Here is a 16145-nt window from a genome sequence, read left to right on the forward strand (position 1 = left end):
ACCACAGTGCCCCACCCCAAGCCCAACACCCTGGAATTAATATATGCTGCATCCTCTCCTCTGGTGTGCATGTGTATGGCGGGGAAGAGGTGTCAGTATTGGAGCTTATTTTAAAGTCTTTAACTTTTGGGGGTTTAGCTCAGTAGAGTCAGTATCTCCCCTTATTCTTCCCTCCCTTTCCAGCCTCCCTCAATGAGGTGTCTTAAAGAGGGTCCCAAATCCCAGCTGCCTTGTTGGGGTTATTACGGGTTGTTATCACTTAGTTGAGCCATGGACCCTTTCTCTGTACAGCACAGAGAGGAACGCGTCACTTGATCTCAGTATGATTTTGGTGAAGGTGGGGCTCGGGCTGCTGCCATGGGCTGGCCCAGTCTCATTTAGTGCAGGGTGGCCCCAGGGACACATGCGTGCTGTGGGACTGCCTGGGCAGCCGGCATAGGACTGGCAGGGGTTACTTCCTTTGAGACACAGCCTAATAACTGGTGCTCCTGGGTGGGCAGATGGCAGTAGCCACCAAGAGACCTTTCCTGCCCTGGGAGGCGCCCGATTTCCTGCCACTGCCCACGTAAAGGGTGGCTGTCAGTGTCATTGCCTGTTCGTGTGTGTTCCCCAGTCTCACGGCCATGCTGTGTGTGGTCCTGTGCACCTCTTCTCCCGCTCCTTGTTCTGTGGCCCTGGGATGGGCTCAGGCTCTGCTGAAGGACACAAGAGGATGCTGCAGGTGCTCTGTTCAGCAGCCACTGCCTGTTCATAGCTGGCTTCAGTGCTGGTCTAAGGATGTTGGCAGAGCGACTGGCTTTGGAGCACACCTGCTAGCGCTGAGCCTGGCAGCTTGAGAGGCAGCATACTTGTGTCTCCAGGGGCCCCATGCCCAGCAGTGCTCCTTTGCAGGACCTTTTTCCTGGGCTCAGGATATAGACCCTGACAATGGGCAGCAAGCATAACAGTCCATCTGCCCTGGCTTTATGTGCCCAGCCCTGAGGTGGGGGCTGGACTCTCAGGCCCTGCACCCATAGTGCTGTTCAGAAATGACAGGGCTGCCTGTGGCAGCATGGAGAAAAGTGCCTGGCCCTGAAAGACACAAATATTTGGAAACCCTACACCTGAATCTCAGTGGAAATTGTGCCGGGGTGAAATCATCGGAGGGCACCAGTAAAGCCCAGGCCTGGAGCATCTGACTGGGGGCCTGTTCCCAGGGGCTCGTGTACCTGCTTATCCCAAGAAAGTGAATTTTCAAGTAAGCAAACAGAAGGGCCTAGAACGGTCTCTGTGACATTAGCCAGGCCCTGGCCTGATGCTCCCCGCTTCCTTTGCATACCCCAATATCTGGCAGGGCCATAACTGTCAGCCACTGCTGGCCTGGAGGTGAAAGGATACTCAGCATCTGTTCCCAGCTCCCTTGGCCAGCCCATCGCCGACCAGCACCTGGGAAGCATTTTCTGTTTATTTTTTTGCCACCTGAGAATAAAACAAACCCCAAAAATGTCCCCAACAATTGCAAAGGTACAAGAATGTTTATTACTGGATGTGTATAAATACAACAAGCTGCTGGCAGAGCTGTGAGCGCGTTTGACAGGCTGTAAATGTGCCACAAAAGCTGAGTGGCAGCAGTAGGGGGTGGGGAGATGGGCCATATAAATAGGGAACCACAGGCCAGGAGCAAACCTGAGGCCCAAGCTACTCTGCTAGGATGGAGCATTAGTGCAGGTCTCCATAAAGCAGCCATGAGAGCTGTGGGGCTGTGCTGCTCTCAGGCCAGGCTCTCACATGCACGGCACTCCCTGGAAGTGCAGGCAGACGACCACACTGAGCATCTCCAGGAAAATGTGACCAAATGGCAAAGCTGAGCCGCTGCCCAGGGAGACACAAGTAAAAGCAAATATTGCGGGGGGTCTCATCTGGGTGACAGAATCAGCTACATTTCTTTACAAAATGACAGGGCATCCCACCCATTTCTGGCAGGGTAGCTGCCAGCGTGCCTCCCAGCCTGGCAGCATCTGGTCATGTAGGCGCTCTCCAAAGCAGGACAGACGTGTGAGAGCTTGTGCCAAGGCAGCTCTGGTCTGCATGTGTGGGCACATCGTATGAGCAAGGGGCACAGCTACGGCAACAGCTTATGGCAGCAAAGGCAAATAACAGCACCGCCAGCTCCCAGGATGCCATTCACACGAAGGAGGCTGCAGAGCAAAAAACTGATGCCCCAGCTTTCAAATGACTGTCGAATTAACACATGTGGCTGTTCGCAGGCCAGTGGGACTGTCATAAACCTGACTCAGTGCAGACAGAACAAACTGAGCACCCCCGAAGGACAGGCCTCGCCACCACTGCATGCAAGACGTTTTTGCTGAGCAAGAAGTCTGCTTTGATTGCTTTTTTATTATTTATTGGTTAGCAAAAAAGCAACTAGCTGTATTTGTATTGTCCCTTTGCCTTGATAATGCCCAGCAGCCACCCCACTGCAGATGGACTCATGAAGCAATACCCTGCCCATCCTTCCCGCTCGGCGTGGGAGGCAGCAGTGTCAGTATAAAAGAGAAGGAAGGTTACACCAAAAATAAAGGGTTTGATTCTGGCCTGTGGACTGATCTACAATCCACTTTAAAAACGGCATTTCCTCTTGGATTTGTACAAAATAATAATAAAAGGTGCTGGTGGCCCTTTCAGTGTCCTGTGGCCAGGGTCTCAGTAAGCAAAGATCACGTGGTATGTGACCTGGTGCCCATTGTCCCAGGCATAGAGCAGGCGGTCCTTGGGGTTATAGTCTATCTGAGTGATGTAGGAATACTCGTTCTCGAAGAGCAGCCGCGGGATGATCTGCGTGTTGGTGTGGGTGTCAAAGGCATACGAGATGTTGGCATTCTTATGGTTGTAGCTGTCCACAGCGTAGAGCACACCGCAGATGACGAAGCAGTTCCCGTAGAAGTTCCGGCGCAGGCCTGTCCGCCACGTGGTCTCCTTCTGGGTGCTCAAGTCAGCGGCATTGAGCTTACTCAGGACAATGACCTCCTGGCTGAAGCCTTCGTAGTTGATGGCCGGGTAAATGACCCACAGGCCATTCTCGTCCACAGCGAAGTCCACATCGGAGTGGCCCTGCCACTGCCATGGTGTCACCTCCTCATAGGCCACATCATGCAGCATGGCCCAGGCAGCTACGTACCTCTGCTTCAGGTCATATTTAATGATGTTGCGTGTGAAGGCCCGGTTGTAGTAGAGGGAGCCATTGTAGACAGCATGTCCTGTCCCGATCCAGCTGTAGGGGAGTTTGTAGGAGTTGCTCCAACGCCCTGGACAGCAGAGACCTTGCACAAATTAAACCCTTGGCTCACTCTCCAGGTTCACCGCTCCCCTGCCCCCACCTGTCACTCAGCGCCTCCTTCCCTTAGCTCTTGGTGGTCCCTTTGCCCCATCACAGGTCACCTGCATCCTCTCCACTTCAGGTCATGCTCTGCTGAACCAGCTGGCAGAGCCAGTTTCTCTGTTCCAGGCAGGTGACCCATTGCTCCCCCACCACTTACCTTCCCCACCCAACCTGGCACAGAGTTTGCTGGAGTAAGTGGCACCAGCCCAGCTACGACACCCAGACCACGTTCTCCAACCCACACTTTCTAGTGCCTTCAGGTGCGTGCGTGGCCCCCATCACCATGGTATATGGGCACCATATTGCTCCTCAAGCACCCAGAGGTAGGGCCGGGCTCTTTCACAGAGGGGGACTGAGGCCCAGCTCCTCCCCATTGGCTTTGGTGGAGTTAGGCACCTAAATACCTTTGATGCTCTGGGCCCCACTTGCACAGGGCACCTGGCCCAGCAGGGCACTGAACCCAGGTCTCCCGAGTGCCAAGCTAGTGCCCTAATCGCAGGCCCTTCCTTCCTCTCCATCCTTCTCTAGCCCCTGCTCCCTCCCACACTCCCCTCCCTGCTTCCATCACGGAGCTAATCTGGGCTATGAACCGAGGCTCCTCCGCACTGGACCTATGATGCATGCTGCCTCCATCCGACTGCCCTGCATGTCTCCACCACCAGCCCTGCTACACCTTTCCCAGGCTCTCTCAGGGCAGCAGCTATCACCTTCCCCCACACCCTGGTGACTTTCATCCCTCTATCTCAGTGACCCCAAACATGGCCCTACTGGCTAACTCTAGCTAAGCTTCTGACCCTTCTTGGGACCAAACCATCCCTTTCCCAGGTGGCTCCCGATCTACAGCTTGGCTCTGATCACAGGCTTTCTCACCCACAGCAGGGAAATCTTAGTGCTTCCTGGCTAGGAGCCAGGGCAGTTGGGCTGGGCCTCCTGCCCCTGTCTGGAGCTCACAGGAGTCCTGTCATTACCAGCAACAGCAACACAGGAACAAGCAGAGATGGATCTGTGCCACAAGCCATGGCTTATTATTATTGGGTGTATTGCTGTAACACTTAGGAGCCCAGTCATAGAATCATAGAATATCAGGGTTGGAAGGGACCTCAGGAGGTCATCTAGTCCAACCCCCTGCTCAAAGCAGGACCAGTCCCCAATTTTTGCCCCAGATCCCTAAATGGCCCCCTCAAGGATTGAACTCACAACCCTGGGTTTAGCAGGCCAATGCTCAAACCACTGAGCTATCCCTCCCTCCCCCTCCCCCCGTGCCCAGATCCTGTTGGGCAAGGCACTGTACAAAGAGACAACCCTCGTGCTTTGTCCAGCAGCCGGGACACAGACTGGGGACTAGGCAGACTGGTCCATGCCCCACATGCACCGCTGGGAGAAGTATGTTGGTTTGTGCAGAGATGCTCAGTGACATGGTTCCAGCACAAGTATGGAGACTGGGGAGGACCGGGTGAGCAGCTGGAGAGCGTACCTTGTTTGAAGTTCTCCAGGTTTCGGAATTCCACCAGCGTGTTTCCATAGTAGTAGTTTGTGACGTAGATCCGTTCATCTTTGGCTAGTGGATCCTTCATCCAAGCACCTTCATTCCGCCCGTAGGTGTTCTGGGTGGTGGGGCCTGAGATGGTGGAGAGCGTATCTTTGCAGCGTCCTAGGGCAGGGGAAAGGAGCAATCACTCACTCTGCAGTTACTGGGGATGCAGGGTCTACGCTGAGACTCTTCTCTAGTCACAGACTGAGGCATCAGCCCACTTCACACAGCTGAACAAGTGCCATTTCCCACCCACCCCAGCTGCTTCAGAAATCAGGGCCTCGAATTGTTCCTCATTGTCAGCCCCATGAGGCCAATGGATGTCCTGCCATGCCATGCTTCATAGGCACTAGCAGCCCTGCGCCTGGGGCCTGCAGGGTCCTCTATCAGACAGCCCTACTGCATTGAGCAAAGCCAACTCCCTTTGGTAAATTATCCCTGTCTGCTCCTGGATGAGACCAGCCCATTCCCCTGGAGCAGGGATGGCAAATGTGCCCAATGCCATTGCAGCATCCAGCAGGTGCTGGCACAGGAGCCAAACTCAGGGCCAGCGTCTCTGCACAAGCTGCTGAAGTTCACAATGCTTTCAGGGGAACCTTGGCCATGTCACTTGCCATCGAAGCCCAGAGAAATTTGCAGTTTCTTGGGGTTCTCCAAAAATTGCTGAAATTCAAAGGGTTTGACTCTTAAATCCCTGCAGCACCAAGGATGGAGCATGAGCAGAGCAACATTCACTCTGTCTCAGCCATGGACACAAAAGGATGTCTGCCTGCTAAATGCTGACAGGCATTTGTGCAGCTGAGCCCATGGCCTGGACTAGCGAGACTGGCTCAGGACCGGAGTGGTAGAAGGTGTTGCAGACCAGGATCCAGGGGCGACATTCACAAAGGCATTTGGGTCCCTAACTGCCTCTTTAGGCATCTAAGTCCAGCCTGTAGGCACCACTGATGCTCTCAAACGCACAATCAGCTGCCATCCAGCCCTGCAGGCACTTCAGTGTCCCCCCAGAGACTGGTGCTAAGGCCTGACATGAGTTAAGGTGATACATCTACCTACTCACTGGGGCCTGGCGCCCCCCGCTGGGCTGCAGTCATGCTCCGTGGACTGCTTGCTCCTAGGCCAATGAATGTTTATGGAGCGGCACGTCTCCACTAGGAGAGATTGATGGGGAAGGACACTCACCTTGGAGGGGGAAACCTGGGTTCAAGTTTTTGCCCCAAGGCAGCTACAGCAATGATGGCATCTGGGGCTTCCACATCTCAGTGGAGCTGACCACTGGGCTGTCGAGGTAGTGAGGGGTCTTTGACCTGGCTCAGGTGTCCAACTCCCAGGAGAGGGTCACAGTTGAGAATCCTGCGCAGAGGAAGGTGCCTAGCAGCCCAGCTCCCTGGGAGTTAAGGTGCTTAAAGACCTTTGTGGATCTGCGCCCTAAGCCCTGCTACTTGCCTCTGTGGTCACTCCTGCCTAGCTTAAGCAGCTCCCTGCTCGGCTTATGGCTTCGGAGGATCCCATTCATCGGCACCTGACTCTTCCCATACAATGAATGGGAGCCTGGGCACCTAACTTGGGGCAGAGGATTCCACTGGATGGCAATGGAGGGTGGTATTATAGTGCCTAAACCCTGTTGTGAACCTCATCCCAGGGCTTTGGCAGAGCTGGAGGAGGAGGCTACCCAGCACCTGGCTATCCTGCTATCTCCTTCTCTTTCAAAAAGCTTGTGACGTGCTGTATTGGCCCCTTTGAAGGCCCCCTGCTGGAGGCCTTGAAGTCCTACCACACCCTACCCCAGAAAAGAAGCAGTGAAGGTGAGTCCTCCAGGCCTGCCTAGAGAGGCTACAGGGAAGCAGCCAATCAGAGCGCAGCAGGCCCAGTTAAAAGGCACTGCAGGGCCTGAGCAGGGTAGTTGTTGGCTGGGCCAAGAAGAGTGAGGAAGGAGTGGAATTGAGATCTTCAGTCCTGAGGTGAGGGAGAAGACGAAGGACCCACATGGGAAGTGGCCCAGAGAATAGCAGCAGCAGTTATTAAATGAAGCAGCATGTGGCTGTTATTTGTAGGATCCCTGGGTCGGGACCTGGAGTAGTGGGTGGGCCCATGTCCTGTCTCCCCCCCCCCACTGGCAGGGTGGCCTGAGTCCTGAGAAGGGGATAGGGCTTTCTTAGAAGCCCAAGTGAAAGGCAGGGCTTAAAGAGTCTCCAGGGAGGAAGCCTTGCGGCACTGCTCTATACCAGGTCAAATATGGACTTAGAACTAGGACAGAGACAGGACTACAAGGGCACAGAGGCAGGCCCTGTTGGACCTCCTTCCTGTGTTTAGACAGTGTGTGACTCAGCTGGATGTCTGAGCCACTCAAAACCCACCTAATGAGGGCAACGACTGACAGGGGGCACCACAAGCAGTGAGTGCAGGTTCTCACCCAGCTGACAAGAGGCACTAACGAGAGGTGAGCATGCCCTGTCACAACTTGGTATCAGAAGGGGGATCTTTACAGATCAGCCCTTGAAACAAGGGGACAATGGAGGAGGTGATCTGCTGCTGTCCTGCCACTCACAGGCAGAACAGGACCCAGAAGTGAGCGACAAAGCTGATCAAAGGGATGGAATGCAAGCCATATGAGCAAAGGCTGAAGGAACTGGCTATCTTTAGTTTGGAAAAGAGGAGATTAAGGGGTGATAGGAAAGCAGTCTTCAGATACTTGAAAGGCTGCCATAAAAAAGATGGAGAAAAGTTGTTCTCTCTTGACACAGAGGGTAGGACATGAGGCAATGGGTTCATGCTACAGCACAACAGATTTAGATTAAAACTCAGGAAAAACTTCCTAACTGTAAGAGCAGCAGGACAATGGAACATACTGGCTAGGGATTGTGGAAACTCCTTCACTGGAGGTTTTCAAAAAGAGGCTGGATAGCCATTTGTCTTGGATAGTTTAGCCACAACAAATCCTGCATCTTGGCAAGGGGTTAGACTAGATGACCCTTGCAGTTCCTTATATTCCTCTGGTTCTGTGAACTATGGGGTATAGTACCAACAGGAGCCAGCAGAGACCAGGTCTTCATGGGAAAGGATTGTAGGGATCAAGAACTGATCTGCCTCAAAGTTGAAAAGGAGGCTGGGGAACAGCAGTGCTTTCTGCTGCAAAAGGAGCTGACTAAGCTCCAGAACTTGCTCAAGGCCCAGCCAGGGTCAAAGCCCACCTTGGCTAAGATCTGGGAAGTCTTGAGGCTGAAGTGGCCTCCCTAGAAAAAGAGCTGGAATTGTGTGGACTGAGGTCATTACAGAAAGAAGATGGCTTGGACAAGTACATCCATCCATACCTGCTGAAGAAGAGAGCTACCCAATTGGGTGTCTAAACCCCCAGGATCCTGATATAGTGGCAGAGCAAGGCCACAAGCAGGAAAGGGCCTATCTTGAGGAAGGAGAAGGACCCATATTGTTCTACGGCCCAGAACATAGCCACAACGTACTTTAGATCCAGCAGGAGAAGTGGGTGCGGATGAGTGAACTATGACATGACCCAAGATATGAAGCAATATACCCACCATATGAAGCATTTGAGCCCAAGTCCTGGTCATGTCAGATGATGTAACTGAGAAGAACAAGCACATTACCAAGAAGTTAGTAGATTTCCTGACTGCTGCTAATCAGGAAGTTCCCCCTTGGCTGCAGGACTTGGCCAAGTGTCGGCCATCGTAGAGCCCACCTATGGGTACGGTTTGGCTCTGCAGCAGAAGGTGTCACAGGGCTAATTAAGGAAGGAACCTGAACTGTAAAAGCCCTCCAAGGTAGAGAAGAAGACCCTGAGAAGTCAGGGCAGATTGTGAAAAGCTCTCCAGACCGAGGGCTGAGACAGAGAACCCTAAGGAGAGCAACAACTGTGAATAGCTTTCCAGGCAGAGAGGTCTGACAGGGGAAGCCCTGACTAACTGGGGCCTACAGGCTCTCCAGGCAAAGAGGCCTGGGTGAGACCCTGAGAAACCAGAATGTGGACTGTAAAACCTTTCTAGGCAAAGAGGCCTGAGGGAGAAGATCCTGACCAAAGCAGGGCAGAAACTGGAAGAGCTCTTCAGGCAGAAAGGCCTCAGAGAGAGGTGTCTGAGCAGCCAGGACAGAAAGTGAAAAGCTATCCAGACAGAGGCGGGGGGCACCTGACTAACCAGGGTGGAGACTGGAAACAGAGTGAGAACCCTGATGAGTGGAGCAAAGTTGGTAAAAGCTCTCCAGACAGAGGTCTGGGAGAGAAGACACTAAGAAATGCAAAGCCTGGATAGGAGGGGACATTACCCTCCATAGTACCCCCCACCCCAATCCTTTCTGCATGTGGGAGATATGTGATGGGTTGTATCAAGCCCTTTGAGGGCTCCCTGCTGGATGCCTTGCAGTTCTACCACACCCTGCCCCAGAAAAGAAGCAGTGAAGGTGAGTTAAACGAAGCAGCATGTGGCTGCTATTTGTAGTGTCCCTGGGTCGGGACCTGGAGTAGTGGGTACCTAATGAGGGCAGCAGACGGGGCAGGGAGACCAGAATGCAGGTTCCCACCCAGCTGACAGGAGGCACTAATGAGAGGGGAGTGTGCCCCATCACAGAGCCCCATTTCACTGAATATGCACAATTCTTCAAAGAGCTGCCTCAGTTAGTCCCTGACAGCCCCATCTGGGAGTGGGTGTGGGGCAGAGCAGTTGCTCTGGCTGAGTGACGGGGGATTGCCCAGGGGTGTGATTGGCCAGTCTCATTTCCTGACCATTCAGCGCAGTGCTTCAGCACACACTTCCCAAGGGCTGCTGTGCTCTGCAGCTTGGGCACCAGGAGACACTGCATCACTGTCTGGTGTCTGCAACTCCTCTGTTGCCCCTCAGAGCCCAGGCACTCATCCACACACAGATCAGACACCCACTCAGCCTGTGCTGTCCCCACGCAATGGAGCCTGCTGGAGTCACACATCCAGCCAGCGTCCACAAGCCAGCCCTATTCTAGTCTAGCTACGTTTTTATACCATGCTCATCACCGGAGCACCTTCCAGTCATGCTTTAAGCAATGTAACCACACAAGTGTCACGTGGTGTTTGTTCTCTCATCCTCGCCCAGGGGCAGAAGTGTGTGCAATGGAGTGTCTTGTTTAGGTAGTGTATTTATTTAATAAATAAATAACACCAGTTGCTATGTCTTTATACTAGAGAAGGAAGGTCAAAGCACTGCACCTGGCCCTTGCAGCAGACGGTGGAGAAGTTTGGGATGGTCCTTGGTTCCCAGGAGCGTTCATTCCACAGTCTCTGATTACCCTGGAGAAAGTTCTGTCTCCCGTACAGACAAGCTTTACCCTTATTGCTGAGAGTTCTGTTATGCTGACTGTGGTCTGTGCTGGAGCTTTAGATAGTCTTTTAGGTATCCTGGGCCCATGCCATGGAGCACCTTGACAATAAGGGCTAAGATCTGGAACTTGATTGGATATTCTATGGGAAGCCAGTGTAGAGAGTGGAGGACAGGTTTGATATTCACATTGCCTGTTTTACTGAGGAGACTTGCTGAATCATTCTGTACTCGCTGGAGTTTCCTAAGTGCTGAAGGATGCACGTCCAGGTATATCACATTGTTGTCCAGCCACAAGGTGCTGAAGGCATGAATAACTGAGGGCAGGTTTTCACCCACCAGGATAGGATGGAGACCCCTAGTCAAGAAGAGATGGTAGAAAGTGTTACCCTTGGCCTTTTCAATGTGATAGCTCAGCATCAGCAAGGAATCCAAGAGAACTCCTAGACCACAGACTGAACTGACCAACTGTGGATGTGAACCTGCAATCAAAGGAGACTGCAACATGGCTGCGAGCTCTTCAGAACAGCTTCCTGTGCCCACCAGATCACCTCTGCCTTGCTCAGGTTCAGCTTCAGTCAGCTGTCCTTCATCCATAAGCTTATCTAAATCTGTGGTGAGGTAGTTGTATATGGTGAAAAAGAGGTAGAGCTGTGTGTCATCTGCATACTGCTAGCACTTGGCTCAGACCTTGCTCAGGAATGGGAGGTTTGGTGCAGGGCAATAGGTGGCTAGAACTGAAGTATTCAGGTGGATTTCTTCAGTATTGGTTGGACCAGTGTGTGTGGGAAGGAGGAGGAGAAGATTCCTTCCCTGCGTGAGGTGCTGGCTGTTTTGGTCAGGAGGGGCGCCAGTTGCACACACCACTTTCTCAAGCCAGGAAGTACCTGGGTTGCTTTCACAAGTTTAGTCAAGGCTCCTTTAGGGTGTCCAGGACTTCTTGAGGAGTGAACATGCTGAACAAGTTATTGCCTTCTATGATGAGATAACTGGCTCTGTGGATATGCGGAAAGCAGTGGATGTGATCTTGACTTTAGCAAAGCTTTTGATACAGTATCCCACAGTATTCTTGCCAGCAAGTTAAAAAAATATGGATTGGATGAATGGACTATAAGGTGGATAGAAAGATGGCTAGATTGTCAGGCTCAGTGGCTAGTGATCAATGGCTTGATATCTAGTTGGCAACCAGTATCAAGCAGAGTGCTCCAGGGGTTGATCCTGGGGCCAGTTTTGTTCACCATCTTTATCAATGATCTGGATGATGGGATTAATTGCACCTTCAGCAAGTTCGCAGATGACACTAAGCTGGGAGGAGAGGTAGATACGCTGGAGGGTAGGGATAGGGTCCAGAGTGACCTAGACAAATTGGAGGATTGGGTCAAAAGAAATCTGATGAGGTTCAACAAGGACAAGGGCAGAGTCCTGCACTTAGGACAGAAGAATCCCATTCACTGCTACAGACTAGGGACCGAGTGGCTAGGCAGCAGTTCTGCAGAAAAGGACCAGAAAAGGGGTTACAGTGGATGAGAAGCTGGATATAAGTCAGCAGTGTGCCCTCGTTGCGAAAAAGGCCAACGGCATATTGGGCTGTATAAGTAGGGGCATTGCCAGCAGATCGAGGGATGTGATCGTTCCCCTCTCTTCGACATTGGTGAGGCCTCATCTGAAGTACTGTGTCCAGTTTTTGGTCCCCCCACTACAGAAGGGATGAGGACAAATTGGAGAGAGTCCAGCGGAGGGCAGTGAAAATGATTAATGGGCTGGGGCACATGACTTATGAGGAGAGGCTGAGGCTTATTTAGTCTGCAGAAAAGAAGAGTGAGGGGGGATTTGATAGCAGTCTTCAACTACCTGAAGGGGGGTTCCAAAGAGGATGGAGTTAGGTTGTTCTCAGTGGTGGCAGATGACAGAACAAGAAGCAATGGTCTCAAGTTGCAGTGGGGGAGGTCTAGGTTGGATATCAGGAAACACTATTTCACTAGGAGGGTGGTGAAGGACTCAAATGGGTTACCTAGGGAGGTGGTGGAATCTCCATCCTTAGAGGTTTTTAAGGCCCGTCTTGAGAGCCCTGGCTGGGATGATTTAAGTTGGTGTTGGCCCTGCTTTGAGCAGGGGATTGGACTAGATGACCTCCTGAGGTCTCTTCCAGCTCTAATATTCTATGAACTCTGGGAGTGCGGGTGGGCTGCTGTTGGTGGGTGCAGACAGGTGAAGCCATGCTGTTTGAGAAGGCCTCTCGAATGTGCATGATCCATCAGTGACCTGGGTAGTGCTTGATGCTCAGCTCTGAGGCAAGCTGTAGGCACTAAGGGTTGATGATGTGATTTACTCCTCTGGACAGCTCCATAGGGTGAGATTTGGCAGCCTCGATGGAGGCTGGTAGGAAGGTTCTCTTAGCCTGTGATACAGCCTCACCATAGATGATTCCCGCCACCGGCCCTGCCACCCTCTCCTCCATGGGCCCTGGTCTGTTACTCAACACAGCAGTGGGCCCGCTCGTTCATCTGGGCACACCGGTGGGGCCTCCCCCCGGGACCCGAGTGGAGTTGACAATGGTCACAGATGGAGGAGGGGTGACCCCAGGGACCAGGCGATCAGGGCCACCAGCAATGATCAGGCTGACGCCCTGCCAGGTATTGGGGGTCCCAGGTGTCCCTCCAAGCTTGGCCAGGGGGCAGTCCCTCTGGACATGCCCCGCCACCCGGCGGAGAAAGCAATGGGCCTCCCCCGAAGAATAGTAAACCCTGTACTGGACCCCTTGGTGGGGCACCAGAAAGGACCCCTCCAGAGCCTCCCTGTCATGTGCCGCCGGTGGCACTTGAATCTGCACCTGCCGGCAGAACGATAAAATGTGGCAGAGGGCGCGGTCCTTGCAGCCCAATGAAAGGGGGCTGAGGACGGACAGGGTCTTCCCCAGGGTAGAGAGGAATGGCAAAACGGTGGCATTGGGGAGGAACAGAGGAGAACACAACCCATATGTCCAGGTCCTCCAAAGGCTCGAGGGGGACATGAATGCCCCCCACCGCCAAGCCCCTCTCCACCGCCTTCTGGGCAGCGGCCTCCAACACCAGGAAAAACACCATTTTCCCTAACATCTTAAAGGCTGCCACCATGGCCGCGGGCCCTACCACCCGCTCCATCATCCACATGTAGGCTTCCACATAAAGCAAGGCAGACACCAGGAGGCAGTACACCCTGTGCCCCCTGGTGAGGGTGGGAAAGGGTCCCCATCCACCGGGAATGGTATTCCGGGAGTCGGCTGGAGCAGAAGCCAAAGCGGCGAGCAGAGGGGTGGTAGCCACCTGGGCATACGCCTGGGGGGCCAAGGGAGCAGCACCACCAGGGCTGGTAGAGGGAACAATGGGCCAGGGTAAAAGGGGGGCTGTGGAACTCCTCCCACTTCTCCCGGCATACTCCACAGAGGGATGGATCCTCGGGGCTGGCGGCCAGACTCTCCAGCTCTAAGACCTCCCGTTCCAACTGCTCTATTGCCACATCCCTCTGCCAGCTGGCACCCCGGGTGTAGTTGTGGCAGAAGAGCTGGGTGTGCACCTTCCCCACGTCCCACCACCGCTGTGCCGACGGAAAGGCACACCGCTACCCTCACCAGGCAAGCCAGAACTCCCGGAAGGACACCACGAAGCCCACATCCTCCAGCAAGCTGTTATTAAAATACCAATGGGCCAGCCCTGGCCTCTCCACCTGAGAGAGGCCGTCACAGTCACCAGATGGTGATCTGAGAATGGGGCCAGCTGGATGTTGGAGGAGTGGGCCCGTGAAAGGTGATAATGTGGTATGTAAATGCAGTCCAACTAGGAGTAGTGCGACCAACGGGCCTCCACCCGGACAAAGGTGAACGTCGATACATCATCCGGGTGGTGGTCACGTCAGACGTCCACCAGGGAGTGACAGTCGACAATCTCCTGGAGGACATCCGTGGCAGCTGGACAGTGCTTGGCCCCTCGAGCACTCCCGCTCATCAAGGGTGGTGTTAAAGTCCCTGCCCAGGAGCAGGCACTCATGAGGATCCAAAGAGCCAAGGAAGGCGGACGCCTGCTGAAAAAAATTGCAGCTGCTCCAGGCCTGATGTTGGGGCATAGACATTGACAAGATTGACCATCAGCCCCTCCATGCGGACCTGGAGGTGCAGCAGGCAACCCTCAACACCTCGGGCCATAGGTCAGGGGAGAACAGGGTTGCCACTCCAGCCGTACAAGCTGTGAGATGGCTAAACTAAACACTGTCCCTCCACTCCAGCCACCAACTGGCTTTGGCGGCTGGATCCATATGGGTCTCCTGCAGGAAGACTACAGAGTACCCTCCCTCCCGAAGGAAGGAGAGCACCTGGTATCTGTAGAGACCCACCCTGCAGCCCTGGGTGTTTAGTGCGGCAAAGGTGGTGGGTGCCATAGGGAGGGCTGGGGGGGGATCCTTGCTGGCAGGGACGCTCACAGCCACGATTGGACCATGCAGCAATCTTTGACCCACCCCATAAGTAAGCAGGGAGTCATGGAAGCAGTGGGTCTGCTGGTAGGCCAAAGCGCCCAGCCTCCTGGTCCCTCTACCCTCTCCCAAAATGGCCCTCAAGGCCCGGAGGATTTCATGGAAGTCCTCCCAGAGCTGGAGTGGAACCTGCCCCTTGTTCTGGGACCCACGGGCATCCTGGAGAAGCTCTCACACCTTTTCTCACAGCCTATCTGGGGGTGGGGTCGCTGGCCCCTGGCCGTCCTCCGGCGGGGCCCCTGTCAAAGCCCTGTGGCCTACTGAGCCGGGCAGGCAGGGGGCAGACCCCCAGAGTGGTGCCCGCTGTGCCGGCACCACACAACCCACCTCAGCCCCCGGCTCAGTGGGGAGGTGGCAGAGGGAAAATAGCAGCCCCTAAGGGGTTGGGACAGGGAAACATGAAGGCCGCTCCCTTGGGGGTCATCCTCCAGGGAGGGGAACGAGACGGCCCCAGAAGCAGCAATAGCAGCATGGGAAGGGGAAGGGGTCAGGAGCAGGGTCAGTGAAAGGGGCAAAGTTGGAATCACAGGCCCCAGCAGCTGAGCCACTGGGGGGGTGACACCTCTCGGCCAGGCTTGGGGGTCTGGGAAGTGGGAAGGGGGTCCTTCGTGATTCCAGGCTCTTGCTCCATGGCAGGTGATGTGGCCACGGCATCGATAGGTGGGGAATCAGCAGTAGGGCCCCCACCTGGGAAGGAGGTCAGCTGTCCAGCAGCAGTGAGGGATACTCCTGGTAACTCAGATCGCATCCGCATGGCACTGGCTGTCACCTCGATTGATTTGGCGGCCGTTAGAGAGGTGCCATCTGTGGCCAGGTTGGTGGAAGAGTCCAGGGGTTCCTCGGAGATGGGAGCGGAAGCAGTGGTGGTGGGGAGGGAGCATGGGGAAAGGGAGGCTGGGGTAAGGTCGCCCAGATCGAGGCCTGCTGGCAGAGGGTCATCCTCCCCCCTGGGTGACTGGGGTCAGACCCAGGCCCTCCATCTCCTCGAAGATGGAGGGGAGATCGCCACCCACCACCTCAGGGACCTCTCCACTGGCACCCAAAGCAACGCTCACCTCGGGGCTTGCAGGGGCATTAGGTGGAAGGAGGGGCTCCATCGGGGGCCCCCCAGAGGGAGGACTCCAGAGGAGGGACAGTGCTACCCTTCATTGCTGCCATGCCTGCCCCCGCCGGCACAGGTGGATGGAACTCACCAAGGGGCAAGGCAGAAGGCTCGGTGTCGGTGGCCTCCTTCCTGGTCTTTCGGCTGGGGCGGGGGGGTGGGTCTCCGCGTCAGGTGGGAGGAGCAGAGCTCAAGCCTAGCACTTGCGCTGCTTGCCCCGCTTCCCCTGTACATGGACCCAGCCCTCCATGGTGTCATCTGTGGGCTGGCTTACAGGAGTTGGGGCAGGGGCAGTGGCATGGGAACTCAGGGAGGTAGTGGTGAGGTGGCACGAGGGAGGAAAAACTCCCC

At 54.6% G+C, this 16145-nt stretch overlaps 2 protein-coding genes across 5 annotated transcripts in view; one reads left to right on the top strand and one right to left on the bottom strand.

Moving 5' to 3' along the window:
- ATF6 (activating transcription factor 6) overlaps window positions 1-16145 on the top strand; it is a 440808-nt gene that overhangs the window by 336901 nt on the left and 87762 nt on the right. The gene's annotated exons all lie outside the window — the stretch shown is intronic.
- OLFML2B (olfactomedin like 2B) overlaps window positions 1496-16145 on the bottom strand; it is a 96808-nt gene continuing 82158 nt past the window's right edge. For 2 of the 3 annotated variants that reach the window (XM_075131425.1, XM_075131424.1), the window contains 2 exons: window positions 4833-5009; window positions 1496-3299 (listed from right to left, as the gene is read on the bottom strand). In XM_075131425.1, the coding sequence (XP_074987526.1) occupies window positions 2683-3299; window positions 4833-5009 (794 nt within the window). In that variant the 3' untranslated portion in view covers window positions 1496-2682. The remainder of the gene's footprint in view (window positions 3300-4832; window positions 5010-16145) is intronic. The other variant, XM_048859667.2, reaches the window with a different exon arrangement.

This window comes from Caretta caretta, chromosome 8, assembly GCF_965140235.1.
Source record: "Caretta caretta isolate rCarCar2 chromosome 8, rCarCar1.hap1, whole genome shotgun sequence".
Taxonomy (NCBI): domain Eukaryota; kingdom Metazoa; phylum Chordata; order Testudines; family Cheloniidae; genus Caretta; species Caretta caretta.